The sequence below is a fragment of the Maniola jurtina genome, chromosome Z (assembly GCF_905333055.1).
Source record: "Maniola jurtina chromosome Z, ilManJurt1.1, whole genome shotgun sequence".
NCBI lineage: Eukaryota > Metazoa > Arthropoda > Insecta > Lepidoptera > Nymphalidae > Maniola > Maniola jurtina.
In genome coordinates this window covers 8,306,506-8,322,929 of record NC_060058.1, presented here as the reverse complement: position 1 = coordinate 8,322,929, position 16,424 = coordinate 8,306,506, and the positions used below count along the sequence as shown (strand labels likewise).

General features: G+C 35.3%; 2 protein-coding genes and 1 long non-coding RNA gene across 10 annotated transcripts in view; 2 read left to right on the top strand and 1 right to left on the bottom strand.

Annotated features, from left to right (window-relative positions):
- The window catches only part of LOC123880158 (protein Jumonji), a 35,315-nt gene extending 27,656 nt beyond the window's left edge, over positions 1 to 7,659 (bottom strand). For both annotated transcript variants that reach the window (XM_045928118.1, XM_045928119.1), the window contains exons 1-7: positions 7,519 to 7,659; positions 6,209 to 6,285; positions 4,873 to 4,940; positions 2,039 to 2,199; positions 1,622 to 1,873; positions 1,081 to 1,122; positions 484 to 525 (exon numbers count right to left, since the gene is read on the bottom strand). In XM_045928118.1, coding sequence (XP_045784074.1) covers positions 484 to 525; positions 1,081 to 1,122; positions 1,622 to 1,873; positions 2,039 to 2,199; positions 4,873 to 4,880 — 505 coding nt within the window. In that variant the 5' untranslated portion in view covers positions 4,881 to 4,940; positions 6,209 to 6,285; positions 7,519 to 7,659. The remainder of the gene's footprint in view (positions 1 to 483; positions 526 to 1,080; positions 1,123 to 1,621; positions 1,874 to 2,038; positions 2,200 to 4,872; positions 4,941 to 6,208; positions 6,286 to 7,518) is intronic.
- A 943-nt stretch (positions 7,660 to 8,602) lies between these two features.
- Positions 8,603 to 9,547, top strand: LOC123880207. Its single transcript, XR_006799181.1, has 2 exons — positions 8,603 to 8,872; positions 9,138 to 9,547. It is a non-coding gene; the product is annotated as an uncharacterized LOC123880207 (long non-coding RNA).
- Positions 9,548 to 10,870: 1,323 nt separating this feature from the next.
- LOC123880150 (F-actin-monooxygenase Mical) overlaps positions 10,871 to 16,424 on the top strand; it is a 39,041-nt gene continuing 33,487 nt past the window's right edge. For 3 of the 7 annotated variants that reach the window (XM_045928099.1, XM_045928103.1, XM_045928098.1), the window contains exons 1-4: positions 11,258 to 11,312; positions 12,651 to 12,835; positions 13,545 to 13,721; positions 15,871 to 16,038. In XM_045928099.1, the coding sequence (XP_045784055.1) occupies positions 11,288 to 11,312; positions 12,651 to 12,835; positions 13,545 to 13,721; positions 15,871 to 16,038 (555 nt within the window). In that variant the 5' untranslated portion in view covers positions 11,258 to 11,287. The other 4 variants (XM_045928100.1, XM_045928101.1, XM_045928102.1 and 1 more) reach the window with 4 other exon arrangements.

The window sequence follows — 16,424 nt, the reverse complement described above, 5'->3', positions numbered from 1 at the left end:
GATCAATAGAGGAACTTTGCGAGATTGTTTCATAAAAAATTCGGATTCCAACTCCTCAATCCTGATGCTGCAGGGGATCTGACCAATCCACGCAGGCGAAGCTGCGGGCATCGGCTAGTTATAAATATATAAGATTAGTGATAGTTCTAAAACAATTTAACTTTAGACATAGTTTGTTTATTCATTATTTGAAATAACTTTACATTGCAGACAAATATTTAGTAGCTTTTTCTCAAAAATACTTTTCCCAAACGACTGTTCAACTCTGTTCTTTTCGCGCGCTAGATTTCGATGGAAATCATCGCGCCTTTCACCCAAAACATTCGACTCCCCACGGATGATGGAGAGAAGGGCCAGCCGGCGCATCTTTATACCGGGAATCTCTTTCTTACACATTGTTAAGTGAAATAGCAAACAAATACCCACGTGCACCGGCAATTTCGCGTCCCCTGTGCTCATTGCATAAACTTTACCAGAACTTACCGGTACTTGTTGATAGCATAGTCGATTTGCGTTTCTTTGCAGCTGGAAAAAAAAATAGGAATAAGTAATGAATATTACCAGAACAATATTGATTGAATTAATAATTTACTTTTAAAAAATTGCATTACTTTTCAGTGTTTTGTACCTCAAAAGGACAAAAACACCTTAGGTATAGAATCTATTTGTTTATCTATTTTGTCAGCGAAGTGATGGTATAAGGGGGGAACCTGGGACTTCGTCTGTGTAGGTGTTGGCTGGCGGGCGTGCTCTGCCTTTTTGGAGTGTTTTTTTTTTTGTTAAAACTGACTGGAAAGCGCTCTAAGGGGGTGCCGTGCGTATGTCGGCGAGAGCCGGCACAGACGGGGTCCAAACTTGTATAGTTTAACTAACTTGTTACAAATAACTACAAACTTGACATTGACTAATCTTTGTAAAACCAGACGAGAGAAAAAAAAGGGGGGGGGGACCCTAATAGGATCACTTCGCTGTCAGACTTCTTCTTGAGGTACTGAACCCTAAAAAGATAAAACGCTCTAAACTGCAGTATGACTGCAGGTTGGAATTCCCGAGCAAACTAATAATGTCATTAAACTTTACCTATTGTATCCTTTTGTGGCAGCTTTTTCTTTTTTCTTGTTGCTAAAAAAAAAAAGGGGTGCATGTTAAAATAACTCAAACAAGAATAAACATTTAATAAATTAGTGGAGTCAATGAGTCTTCCTCGGAAGTCCTCAGAAACAGCTCTGATTTTGATATATTCTTTTTAAAATCTATGTTTCTTTTATACTATTTAAAAAAAATATAAGTTGGAAAAATGTTTCTTCTGTTGGAACTGAAAGTGTTCCAAACAAAGATATTAAATTTTTTTCTCTAATTAACTCTCAAAACTCAAAATTATTATTATTTATTACCCTTACGAATTATTCACGTTGCTTTAATAAATATAACTGTTTCGTAGTATTATCTTACACTCTTGTTTTATTTGCACCTATGTATACGTTAAGTGGTGGATGAGGTGACGGAGGATCGACTGCGTTTAGTGGCGCGCTCACGAAAACACGTTACTTGTCCAGCAGTGGATGCATATGGGCTGATGGATTAGAATATAATATAATCTACGAAATATAATGAAACTTACTTTCATTACCGTTCATCTCAGGTTTACTGCGCTTCTTTCGCAGATAATAATCTCTTAAGGGTCTGTCGTCTTCTGAATTATAAATTTCAGAAGACTCTTGCCGACTGCGTGTTGACCTTAGTACGCGTGTGGATTTTTCGTTGATTTTTTTTCTTTTATAATTTCTTTTATTTGTAGTAGTCGCTGGGATCATTGTTGTGGTGTTTAAAGAACACCGTTCTAATACCACTCGGGGCATATGTAGATGCATCCCTAAAACAACAATTTACATTGCACATTATTAATTAGTAAATTATAAAAGGGAAGAGTAACTGATGAGATTCATATTTTAATGGTATCCAATGGGCAGAATCATTTTAGATAAGCCAAATATAGTAAACATACAAGTTTAGTTTTATAACACAAGTAAAAACATACCGGGATGCGAAAATGTGACGGAGTCTAAAACTCTTTTAGCCGACGTATTGTTTGTTACGATTATTTGTTGTTCTGGGGGTTCCACTGTCCGGCGCTCTGTCACCGCCACCGCCGGCGGCACAAACGCACCTTGCGCGAACTTTCGTTGCGCCTGAACTTTTCTGTAAAGTAAATACATACTATTATGTTATATAAATTGTCAATTTTACAGTAGAAGCAAAATTCCGAACCTGTCTGGGGTCCTTTTAACTAGTATGGCATACTCCGATTAATCAAGTGAGTCCAGCGGTAAGATATTTGTATTTTTATCTAAACCCATGCTTTAAATGCGCCATAAAAGATTGTGAAACAGTTAGCTTATTGCCAATGTCCTAATAACCATAATATCATCTAAACAGGTGATATAATGTTGTACTGAATTTCATAATAACATTCCTTTGTTCTTTTTTCGATTCCTTCTGTGCAAATGGTTTACTCAACAGACAGCCACATATTTAATGTTCGATACGTGGTATCTGTATGGATTTCAAAAAAAGAACAAATTTGTCATACACGCGCGTTTTACTAACAGAACGTTGCGCGCCTTAAAAAAGTAGGTTATTCGAATCCCCGCCATTTTTCTTCGATATTTCAATTGTTTTGTTTTCAAAAACCTATTTATTTCATTTATTCATGTTTAAGTCAAGCCCCTGATCAATTAGTTATATCTAGCGATATAGAAATGTTAGTTACTTCATTATAATGTTATTTTCCTTGTGATATGATTAAGAAATTATACACTTAAGTATTATTGTTTCAGACCGCGCTAATATTCCGAACCATGGGCGCATGCCGCCGCGCCGTCATGAATTATATGCTTTGTTACATACCGACGTACAGATAACTGAAACTGTAATTGTGGTCAATGAAAATACTAAAACAAAAAAAAACCGCACATTGACTATTACAGGCAAATATTTAGAAATTCGCAAAAATATAACCATTCGCCATATTGAGCGCCATGCACAGAAGCAGGACGGCTCCCAGCCGGGGAGTTACGACGGTGACTGGGTATGGTGACTTTCCTTCATCCCCTCCTGCGCCTGCTAAGTAGGTATTCAAAGTGCAAAGCGCAAGATCGGTCACACGTAGGGCTTCCAAAAACCGGATTTTTTAATACCGGATTTTTTTTCAATAAGTATTTGTTTATAAAAATTGAAATTTGAAAACAAAAATAGTAGTGATTGCGATTATCAGGCAATAACAATAAAATACAATTGGAAACGATGTTTCTGGGCTACATTCAATGCCACACGCAGAAATACTTCTCAGTGTGGAATTGTTTATTTTAAGTTATATTTTATTAAAAGTATTTCTCCTAAGTCGAATTAAAAATATTGGCACTTACAAAAAATATTTGCATTAGAATGTGGATCTACCACTATATAGTTTATAATATCGCCAATACCGGTATCCCGATATTAGATATTTCAATACCGGTATTGGAAAATCACGAAAGTATTGGCTAATACCGGGATCCCGGTGTTGGAAGCCCTTGTCACACGGAGCCATCAACGGATATACTTCACGAACTTTGATGTTAAACCAGAGGTTCCCAAACTTTTTTTTCTCATAGACCACATTCAAAATTTAGCTGGTTTTGGTGGACCTCCTGCAGCTAGGTACATTGCTACAATATTCCCAAAACTCGACAAAAATGTAAAGATTTAATCTAATTATGGCTTTGCATTGCGGCTGAGTACCAACCACGAATTAATAGCTTTCGAAAAAAATTGAGAATTGATTGGTTAAAATTAATTAATTGATTGTGCTGTTCGTGGATGTCAAAAAAACTGGCAACTCGCGCACCGAGGGTTCCGTACTGGGGAATTTAAGTTAACTGTAGCAGTAAGTTAACTGTTTCAGGGTCTTTTATAGAGGACAGAAAAAAATTAAAGAAAATTAATCAATAATAATTTTACTATAATATATAATGTTATTATATTGGTAAGATTGAATAAAAACTTATTTGATTTTCTTTTACTTGTTAAAGCTATACATAATCAGCTTAACATAAATTCGTACGATCTTACTTGAGCAAACAGTTGTGGTTGGGCGTTGATAGTGATGCAGCTCGTGACTAATTTCTGGCTGGTCAACTAAGATTGCATATATTGTACTTATAGAAGTAATGCAAAGCTATTCTTGATTGAATTGCAATCATAGAACATTGATATTTGTTTCGCTCAGCAGCTTTCATGATTTTATTTAACATTTACTCTTTGGTGGATAACTTTTTTAAAGTTATACAATAGTTGGCTTACCATTATTTAAATTCGTGCGATCTTATTTGAGCAAACTGTCGTGGTTGGGCGTTGTTAGTAATGCAACTCGTGACTAATTTCTGGCCGGTCAACTAAGATTGCACAAAATATTGTATAGTTCTTGCAATTCACGAAGGCGAGTGAACTTTACTTGTGGTTACATCGTATACATGGGCATTGCGTAGGTGTCCGTGCATGTTGGACCAATCAGCAACCGCTCGCAAACGCACACATTTAGTGTACCTTACTAATACCGATACGACTTAAACACAAGCAGAAGCCACTCGCCTTCGAAAGTTGCAAGAACTGTACTCATAGAAGCAAAATAAGCTATTTTTAATTGAATTGCAATCATAGTATATTACTATGATTATACTGATATAAATTTTTCGCTTAGCAGCTGCTGTTTAGATGATCTTATTTTACGCATTTACGCTCTTTGATGGATAATTTTTTCATTCGCAAGTTGCAACACTGGGCCTGTTGTTTTCAGTTCTAATTGGCTATGGTCGGAAAAAAAAGCATACGTACGGTTTCATTTTTTCTTTTTTTCTCTTCTTCTTACACCTCCTCCTCCTCCTCCTTTTACTTGTGTACTCCTGAAGTCAGAAACATGTTATTTAGTTAAGCTCGTTGATGTTATTTGTCCATCTAGTGCAGGGTGTTAGACCCTGCACTAGACAGACAAATAACACGCTGTGTTTTCCAGTACGAGGTCGTCATTTTAGGACCTGGGGACACCAATATCTATCGGTTCTTTACTTTAACCGGATACTTAGTTCAAGAAATGCTATATTGGTTACTTTGGTTCAGCTACGGAAGATCTCATTCCCGTTTGATCCCGTAGATGAAACAGTGAGTATAGCTCTCCCCATTGCCTACTAAATGAATCAGAGCTGTCTTATGATAGTCAGCGACCACATCTTGGATCCATGTTTGAAAAACTACCTAGCATTGTATTTTGGAAATCAGCCAAGGCAAAGGTTAGAAGGGAGGTAAGGTACATATAATAAATCAATATTATACCTGTTTACCAAAATCTAAAGTTAGGTTAGGTTCGGTTAGAAATAAATTATAACTTTGACTTGCACCCGTGCGAAGCCGGGGCGGGCCGCTAGTTTTATTCTAAATTTGTTTGGTTTATATTACGACGCCAACATAACAAAAATAATAAACGTCGTTCACGGTGAGTACACAAGTATGGGCTGGTTAGCTTCGATGGTAACTCACACTCGCTTGCTCACGATTCTCGATACGTTTGAGGTTAGCTCGATAAACGCAGTAGTGAAGTCATTCGAATAATTTTGTGGAACCATTAAATATGTATAATAAATGAAAAATGATAAGATAATAATGATTAAATTTAAAAAAAATCTTTCTTAAATTTTTTACTTGTACCACAGGTGAAATTTTTTTTATGACACCCCGTCACAAAAATGGTCAAAAACTGACAACTTTTATGCCCCCCATTTCTTATATAGCTTTCTAATCCTAATAATATTATAAATATAAATATTATAAATATGAAAGTGTGGATGTTTGTTACTCAATCAGGCAAAAACTACTAGATGGATTTGGCTGGAATTTGGCATGGAGATAGATTATATCCTGGATTAACACATAAACTACTTTTATTCTCGGAAAATCAAAGAGTTCCCGCGGGATTTTGAAAAATGAAAATCTACGCGGATGAAGTCACAGGCATCAACTAGTGGTGATATAATTATTAAAATCGGTTCAGTAGTATCCATTATTAAATCAAAGGATTGAGCGATGAAATAAAATCTAGATGAAATAGTAAACTTCACAAGTTCTGTTAAAACATCATTCAAAGAAGCAACAATAAAAAATTAAATTATACACTTACCTAGGTGGTATTTCAAACCAGAGAAGCTACAGGATTGTGCTGCATTCTGCCGAAAACTATGACTTGTAGAAAAATACCTAAAAGCAAAACAAAAATATGAAAAGGAAGCTGCAATGGTACAACCCATATGATCACCGAATATTGAACCGAATTTGTTGTTGCATCACAAAAAAAAAATTAAAATGTGTTCATAAAACAAATAATTAGTATTTTCAATTTTCAAAGTAAGATAACTGTACTAAGTATACCAAATAAGATAACTATACTAACTAAAACAGTTATTTATTTTGATGCATAAGATTTTGATTTATTGTGCAAAATGTCGGACTCGCACTTGGCCAGTTTTTTTTAATACTGTTACTATTTGATACCTATAAAACTTACTACTTGATACCTCTAGTAAATACCTATCAGACATAACTTTTGTTATTGAGGGTTCGTTAAGTAATGTTACATATCGCAAAAAGCTTATAGCAATTCTGTTATTAATAAGTACTAGCTGTGCCCGCGAATTCGTTCGCGTGGAGTAGTGACTTTTCGGGCAGCATATTTTGAATTACATATACCGTCGTTTGGGTAGCTAATAAAAATGTTCGCCGTGATTCTTTAAATTGACATAACTTTTTTAGTTATGAACAGATTGACATGAAATAAACACTAAATGTTAAGTGAAGCTTACTACAATATATTAGTGAAAACCGTATCTAAATCGAATAAGCCGTTTCTGATATTAGCGTGCACAAACACACAGACAAACAGACGAAAAAAAAATTAATTACAATTTCGGGTTCGGCATCGATATAATAACAACCCTGCTACTTTTTTTTATATATTTCCATTGTACAGACACCACTTTTCTACAATTTTATTATATGTATATAGATTTAACAAAATGACACAAAGTATGTGTGATGCGATTCACCTCGTAGGTAATTAGCGAAGCGCCTGTTAGCTCGCAGATTTTGCGGTGTCGCATCGCATTTTGTGTTTGACCCTAATACCTACTCGACGACGTTGAGGGCTAAACAATGCTATTCCTGACCAAACCCTAATCTGAAGTGTAGATCCAACCGCCTATCCTACTAAAGCCGGCTTGTTTGAAAAAAAAGAAGTCGTCGAATCTACCAGCAATACTAATCGTTGGTACACTCATAGCTCAGCAGAGATGGGTCTATAATTCTCCAGCAAGGTATTATCACCCTGGTTAAACAACTGCGAAACGAAAAGAACTGTAATGGAGGAACAGAATCACCAGGCTGCTGTGCCATTTGCCTCAGGTGCTATGCCAAATGATAAATAGTTCAGCTTACCTCTAGCTTCCATTTAACTAACTGCCAAACTAATATGAGAGAATTCTGGCTATCTAAACTCAATAAACTATTAACGTTATTCAAAGCTATATTAAATATGGCGGATCGTCGAGCGTCTTAGTAGCGTGCCCGGTGCCATGCAAAGAGTACCTACTGAGCACAGACCACGAAATACGAATCTGCTACTGAGTATGTAATCACCACAGAGTACCTAGGTCAGTGTGCTACATATCCTCTATAATCTATTATCGAAGGTATAAACTGCAGCCAAAGAGTGTGTAATCACCATAAATTATTTAGCGAAAAAATCGTAAGTCTATGGTAATCACTACGTTAGCATTGAATTCGTGACACTGCAATTCTTTTTAACCGACTTCCAAAAAAGGAGGAGGTTCTCAATTCGTCAGAATCTTTTTTTTTATTTATTTTTTATTTTGACCGATTTGGAAAATTTTTTTTTTCGTTCGAAAGGGTATACTGTGCAGGTGGTCCCATATAAATTTGATGAAGATCTGATGAATATCTTCGGAGAAGGAGAACAGAACTCCTCAATGGACATGAGCAAATTGCTCGCGATCAGTGTAATAGCTTAGTAAACATTAGAGTTTTAACTGGGCATAGCATATTTTAGTACAGTGGGGCCACTAAAAATTGTGAAATAAAAAATTTTCAAAAGAAAAATAAAACCGACTTCAAAAACCACAAACACTAAAAAGTAAAAAATAAGTTTTGTTTAGTTACTTGGATTTTTAATTTTGTTTTAATATGCTCGCTCCACTTCATACCTAGGTACATTACACGTGTAACTAAACAAAACTTATTTTTTACTTTTTAGTGTTTGTGGTTTTTGAAGTCGGTTTTATTGACGTGACAACGTCTTATAATTCGATAGAGCCGGCTGCACGCACGAAAAAAACATGACTCCTGCGGCGTTACCTCGCTCTGAAGCGTTCCATGTAAGGCTTGAAGTGCAAGCGAGAGCGCGGAACGAGCGACAAAGAAGCACAATCGGCCTTTGTTGTCACGTTCAACCATGGACGTATTATAACAGCTATGCTTAGTGCTTACTGATTGATGGTAAGGTCGACCGGGGTTAATGTGTTCTCGGGGCTATGGTGTTTTGTCTATATTTTTGGCCTTTATTTCGTTATATGTGATTTACGGCATCTATTAAAGAGTAGAGAAACTATTTGGTTACAAACTTACGCAATGAAGACATCTCTAATATTACTGCTTTACCGATACGGCCATTTTTTCAGAGTCGTCAGTTATTTGGCTAGATTGACGTTGTGCGTGTAATTTACATATTCGCTTTTTAAAATTAAAACTGTGGATGATGTGAATTTATTTTAAGGTAAGTTGAAGCATAATAAACTATTTTTTCATATTCCATAATTGTTTTATCATTCTATATACATTTTATGGAGATAAGCTTGTAGCTACATTAGCCCCTGTAGTTTTGTAGCTAGGGGTTAAAGTAACTTTATCGATAGTTACAATAACCCCTTAATTTTGACTATGAAGTTGAGAATCTCTAGTGATGATAAATTTTAAGTCGATAAATAGGTATGAAGATACATTTTACGTTAAAATTGTATTTAAATAAAGGCTTGTTTTAGATGGTGCGTCACTATAAGCGAAAAACTAATCACTCATATTCTCAAGAATCACTCCAAAAATGATACCACGTATGCAGCCACTGGCATCTGGAGCTTCCAAACCCACAACCTTAGCCCCCTTCATGGCGTGCCTTGCGTGTCACAACCCGCGTGGGTCGCAGAGTTTGAAACTAGTCGTGCATGCTCCGGCAAACAATCCGTCATACATTTATGTTTATAATATTATAGAATTTCTTATCCAGATGAAGAAGACTTTATTTTGTTTTATGAAAATGTGCTTTGACTTTTGAAAAGATTAATTTGATAAATTATTACTATAAACAAACTTGTCGATAGTCAATTTCACATCACTAAATTGAACCTGAATAGCTACAATTGCCCCAAATATGATTAAAACTTTTATTTTTGCACTTTGATTCTTATTTATAGAACCTGAAGGTACAAAATTAATTTATTTTTATAATTTTTGACAACATTTTGGTGTCGGTTAAGCAGAGACTTTTTAAATTTGGCTGTAATTGTGAATTGCTACAATAGCCCCAAAAACGGGGTATTTGTAACTAGTACGTACAACCTTCAGTATTTCCCAAATATATTGTTTATAAAAAGTCTTTTTGAAGTTGTGTTTACACAAAATATGAGGATAAGAAACGCTACAAAATATCCCACATTTAAAGAACTAATATAATATACCTTAACCTATTTTTTTTTATGTCAAAGCAAAAGAATGCTGAATTTAGCTTACAATAACCCCGAGCGACCTTATATAAGATATCCTTCAAATATAGTTGGTATTGCATCTGATTTCAATTTATTTATTTTTAAACCAGAAATATGTATAACAAGACTCTTCGAAATGTTTGGAGCATAGACGAGAATATTCCTTTGGCTCCCAGTTTTTTCGTTTTATGGCCCTGATCCACGCAGTTCTAAATTCAGGACATTTTGGAAATCTACAAAAGTATGCAAATGTTATTAAAACGATAAAAGACAAATTTGATTTTATCGATAAAGTGTGTACACATCACTAAAAATGAAGCCTAAAATAATGATAAATTAATATTAGATTACGCTATAAAACGTGGTTTTTGTCAGTATTACACGAGATAATAACACTTATAACATGTAAATCTTTAATTTTTAGCGATTTTTGGAATAAAAATCGCGGTTGGTATCGATGAAATAGTTTATTAAAGACTTACATAAGAAAAGGCAATTCAGGAACTTGGACGCCTCCTTTCCTATATCTGGAGGCACAAAACACAGCGTCACACATTTGGTTTTTTGATTTTATTTTTATTTTAAACCAGATTTATGTGATATTTAAAATTTTATAAAAACACTAAATCAAATTCCAATGTTTTGTCTTCCGATGGTGTCATGTAACTGTCACCAGTTACACATACAGTGCGTTGTTGCCAGACTTATATGACCTATCGCTTTCACCCGAACGGAGGTTCCCTGAAATAGACGGAGATAACAATACCTAGTTGACACATGGATGTACAAGAGCGGCAACAACCTATGACCCCCTCTAGTCTTATAATAGCTTTATGCGTTCAACTATCGTCAGTAAACCGACTTTACAGACAACCAATTTTTTTTCTTTTGAAAATTTTTAAACTACCTGGCTCTAAAAGCCTAGAATCCAGAGCCGTAAAACCAGTTGAGAAAGAAATGGTGGGGAGAATCAGACCACAGAGTAGCTACATTGATTAAAGGGGTACTGAGAGACACAACACTGGAAAGTGGAAATCGAAGGGAGCCTCGCCTTCTGGTCGGTGGTCATAGTCCCTATTTTTTGTCAGGTCAGTCAAGTGTATTTGTATTTTTTATCATTATTTTAATTATTTTATCGCCATCACCTACTTCAACCAAGTGAAATTTTAAAAAGTGTTAGCTTAATTAATACATGTTAGATTAGATTAAAAATAAGTCATACCGTGAAAAAACTATGTATTGTATGTTGTAACGCCATAACTAAATAGCTCTATGTACCTTCCATTAAAAAAATATTTTGTAATAAACTTAAACTATTTTGTGATTATTCAACGGAACGACAATTTAAGATGAGGATTACAAGTTACTTATATTTACAAGACATTAAGAAATTCTAAATATAGGTACATCTCAGTCCATTCACCCAATCAATGTGTAACACTTATAAGTACCTAGGTAGGTTCATTGAATACGCACTGAGTTAGCGTAATCTTTTGAGAAAAGCTTGAATAATATTTTTGTAGACTTGGTTAAAATACCACTTCTATGAATTTCAATTCAATTAAGTACTTGACAAAAAAATGTTTTCAAAAATATAAATAAGTAGGTAGTTATACTAATTGTGTGTTCTACATTATATCTACTAGAAGCACAATTGGCTGGAATATCATCAAATTTCAAGACCTCACTTTTTTCCTCTCCGCTTGGCTTACATACTTCATTTATTTGAAATAACGATGTTACATCTTCAAAAATACCATCTTTATGGTCTCTTAAATTCACCAATTAAATGTATCTATGGCAATCAACCCTTGAATAATTGTTCACTTCGAAAAAAAAATTAGGTAGACCATTTGAGACAATGAACTGACAAAATTGTTGTTGCAAGCAAGTCACTTTCGCCAATGCCTACCTATTTAATCTATACATTTAAATTTTCTTAGGACATAAAAAGCTACAGAAGGAAATAAAAAATAAATAAAAATGTGACATTAAGAGGCCAGAAACACATGAGTAACATGTGAATTTTAGATTTCAAATTCCTGTAGGAACCATGGATTTTTATGAGATAATAGGTAGCGTTTGTTTTAATGCAGGATATCTCCTTTCCAAATTTCAGCCAAATGGGTTCATAAGTTGTGGTGTGAAGGGGTGATATGTGAATTTCAGTTTTTCAAAATTCCTGGGGAACTATGAATTTATATGGGACAACATAAAGTTAAACAGCACTAAAATGAAACTACTACCGCGAACTGCCAATAGAGAGTGATAGATGTAGTAAAACGTTATTCTGTCGCTCAGTGTATTTCAACATTGTACTATATTTATTATTCAGAAATCTTTCCTCTTTCATTTGATATCTCACTCGATACAATAGCAAAAAAAATTTTTGGGGACCCAAAATTTTTGGATGTATAAAATGGACGATAAGCATAAGCAAAAATTTTTTTTGCTCACATTTAAACTCTTGACTGTCAATTACATAAGTCTGTTTTATTACATTTTGTATTTTTTAGCTATTGAGGTGAAAAGTTGTATGTACCACACGATAGCAAAGTTTTTGTTTCTTGTGCCTTTGAATCCCTCACTACACTAGGATTCTAACTTAGAATCACTTGCTACGCTCGGGGTTCAAACTAGGCACTCCCAACAAAAAGAACTTTGCTGTCTTGTTGAACAAATAACTATTGTTGAATTGGCAGTGTTGTATACTTGGAAAGTTGGAATGCTTATAAATCACAATGGTATATATTGATGTATGAAGTTTGATGTTCAAGAACTTTTTGTTTGCAGCCCCTACAATGAATCGCGGTGGGCGGGTGGAGCCGACTCCTCCGGAGTGCGCGCTAGCCGCCGAAATGTTTGATCTATTTTGTGCTGCGGGGACCATGAAACAAATTTTAGCACTCCATCGGGAAATTTGTGCCACCCTCAATTTGAAACCAAATCGACTACCAGATTTTTATCCAAAATTAAAGGTATGTGATAAAGTTTTTATTTTATAACTTGTGCGACTCGAATGTACCTGCGCGAACTAGGACTTAAAATAAAAGTTTTCTATAATAATAGTACTACTAAATTTAAACCTTACATCCCTTATAGTTTATCTTTAAAATAGCTGACAAACAGATAGACTGGCCATAATTATAAGAGTTCCATATTCACTATGGAATCCAAAAAATGATTGTATTTTTGTCTATACAGTATGCGTCCCAATACCATTTGTCCAAAACTATAAACATACTTGTTGAAACTTGCGACAAGATTTCTGGTCTATTTACTACCATCAACGTGGCGCACAAGCCGTTCATCATCTCAACTTGTAGCTCACATATTATTATATGACGTTTTCCTTCACTGTAGCAGGTGATATTTATTTGCTTAAAGTGGAGTTAATTCCTGAAAAGTTAGAGATGCATGACCTGAATCAAACCCCAGAGCCCTGAATTGAAGGCTTCGTCACTACCCAGCAAGCTATCACTGCATCGTCGTCCTGATTCGTTTAGTATATTATTTAGGCATTAAAATGTAGGTGGGGCCGGGCTAGCAGATTATTATACTTTTATTATACTTTGGTTACCTCAATTACATGAATCCGTACAGCGACAAGAAAATAATTCGGTTGTTTGTGGTGTGATTAATGATTATTATTGTTTTTTTAGAATGCAAAACATTTATGAATTTCAGGGAAAATTATCCAGCTCATGGAAAGCTCAAGCACTCTTCAAAAAATTTGACGTTCGCGCTAATCTCAAAGTGTTTGGAAAAGGTCGCGCTTGTGAGCGAAATAAGGTGCTCATAATTGGTGCCGGACCTTGCGGTCTGCGAGCCGCTATTGAATGCCAACTTCTTGGTGCCAAAGTGGTTAGTATTTTTATTAAAATCATTTCATTTTGTTTGATTAACACCTTTTGCACCCACACTTGCTGTAGTGTCCAAGGGTAGAATTATTATCGCTATAGTCGCGGAAGTACAGGTTTGTGCTGCCAGCTGATTAGGTACCGGTTATTAATTACTATAAAGCACAGGTAGGAACGAATCACCCATATTATAAATGCGAAAGTACGTGTTGGTTTGTTAATTTGTCCTGCAATCACGCCACAAAGGAGCAAAGGATCGTCGTGATTTTTTGCATTATTATGCGACAGGTTGAGATGGCAATCGGGGTAGAAGGCGGGGGGGAGGGGGGGGGGGCGCCCCACACACCCGCACGTCTCCCGCGCTATCCCGCACTCTGTTAGCGCGGGAAAGACTTAAAGAGTTAATCTCTTTCAAAGTAAGCCCTTGATTACAATCTCACCTGGTGGTGAATGATGATGCAGTCTAAGATGGAAGCGGGCTAACCTGAAAGGGATATGGCGGTTTTTTTTTATCAGTGTAGTATTATAACTAATAGATTAAGTAATAAATTTGAATGAAATTAACGATAATTTGACTATTTCTTGCGTTTTGCGATCATTTATTTTAAAACACAGGACAAGATTATTAACGAATGTTATTATAGATTCAAATAGGAAAACCACATCGTAAAATCTTATTTATGTAAGAAGCTAAGTAGTTCCGTTCAGGCAATGCAATATATCTGAAGAAAGTTTTTACGGTATAATATGACTCACGGCACGCGTCTTTATTAACGAGCATTTGAGTTCTGTTATGCTTCTACGGGCCTTGGTTCACACTAGTATATTTTTGAGAAAAGTAAGTTAAAACCCAGCCAAGTGCGAATCAGACTCGCGCACCGAGGCTCCCGTACTCTTGTATTTTTCTGACATTTTGCAGGATAAATCAAAAACTATTATGCATAAAAATTAATAAAAATCTGTTTTAGGATGTACAGGTAATAAAGCCCTATCATATGATACTCCACTTGATATAGTTATCTTGCTTTAAAAATTGATAATACTAATTATTTGCTCATTAACACATTTTCATTGTAACCACATTGTAACCACAAATTCACGGTTACCGAATTTTTTTCTTTGCTTGTGCTATAAGACCTACTTAGCTACCAAATTTCATGATTTCATGAATTCTAGAAGTTATAAGGCTCTGACAGAAGGACAGACAGATAGACAAGTTCAAATTCACCTAAATAACCTTGGAAAGCTGGCTTTGAGATGTGGCTCGGTCAATAATTGGATTCCTATCAGCGCCAGATGGAACTATTGGCCGCGTGCAGCTCTTTGGAAGAATTTCGTCAACTCTTTTGTCTTGATAATATAATTGGTATTATAAACGGAATTTGAACAGCATAAAAGTTTATGTATCGCGTAACATATACAAGTAATTAATGTATGATTAACATAATTTTATACTCAGTGATCTCCTAACTCCCTTTCAAAAATGGAAAAATACAATTAAAAATATAACTTATGAAATGAAAGTTATGCGCTACTTACACTTGCGGCTAATTTACAATTCAAGTTAGAATTAAATTAATTTAAAAATTGTGTTTCAAATGTTTTAACCATACACGTTATAAGTTTTTGATAAAATGATATTAGAGATTGATCTGAAAATCGACACTTAGTGAGGGTCAACTTTAAAAACAGAACCGTCATGCAAATATAAAGTTTCTAGATCCAGCGGTTTCAGCTGTATCGATCGATATATCAGTCAGCCAATCAATTTGTTTCTCCTTTTATTTATTTATATATTATAAAGATACCTACAGTTAAATTGTAGTATTTTTACTAACCATGTTCATGTAATTATTTATTAAAATGTTTTTCGAGTTCTAATGATTCATTTGAAAGTCGCAAAACAAGTAGTCCAATCTGAAATTTCAACATGTCGGTCTGCGCAGATACAGTCATGGGCACAGTTCCTCAGGTCTGCTTTTGTACCCGATGCTGTCACACGACTCGTATTCAGACTTAACTACCTGTTTTATTAGTGATATATTGCTGCCATGTTGTACTAAGCAAGACAGGTTGCTGGTGCAAGACCGTGGCGTGTGAAAGCTAGGATGAAATGACGACTAAAATTTAAAGCGGCCTTATTTTTTTTATAGGTTGTAATTGAGAAACGAGACCGCCTTTCCAGAAACAACGTGTTACACCTGTGGCCCTTCGTTATTCACGATTTAAAAGCTCTGGGTGCTAAGAAGTTCTTTGGCAAGTTCTGCGCTGGCTCGATCGATCATATAAGTATAAGGCAATTACAGTGTATTCTACTTAAGGTAATTGGTTTTTTAAAAGAACTATTTTAATAGATTATTTTTGAGATTGAAAAATCCATGCGAAAGTGTGTGTCTGTCGGTCTGTCTGCTTCCTTTTCACGGCCCAACGGTTTAACCGATTCTGATGAAATTTGGTACAGGGTTAGCTTATATCCCGGGGACGGACATAGGCTACTTTTTATCCCGGAAAATCAAAGGGTTCCCACGGGATTCCTAAAAGCCCATCCGCTTAACCGATTTGTATGAAATTTGGTACCGAGGTAGCTTGGGTCCCTGTAATTGACATAGGCATTTTATCCTGGAAAGTCAAACAGTCCGCACAACCTTTAAAACCCTAAATCTACGCGGACGAAGTCGCGGGCATCCTCTAGTTTTAAATAAAATAT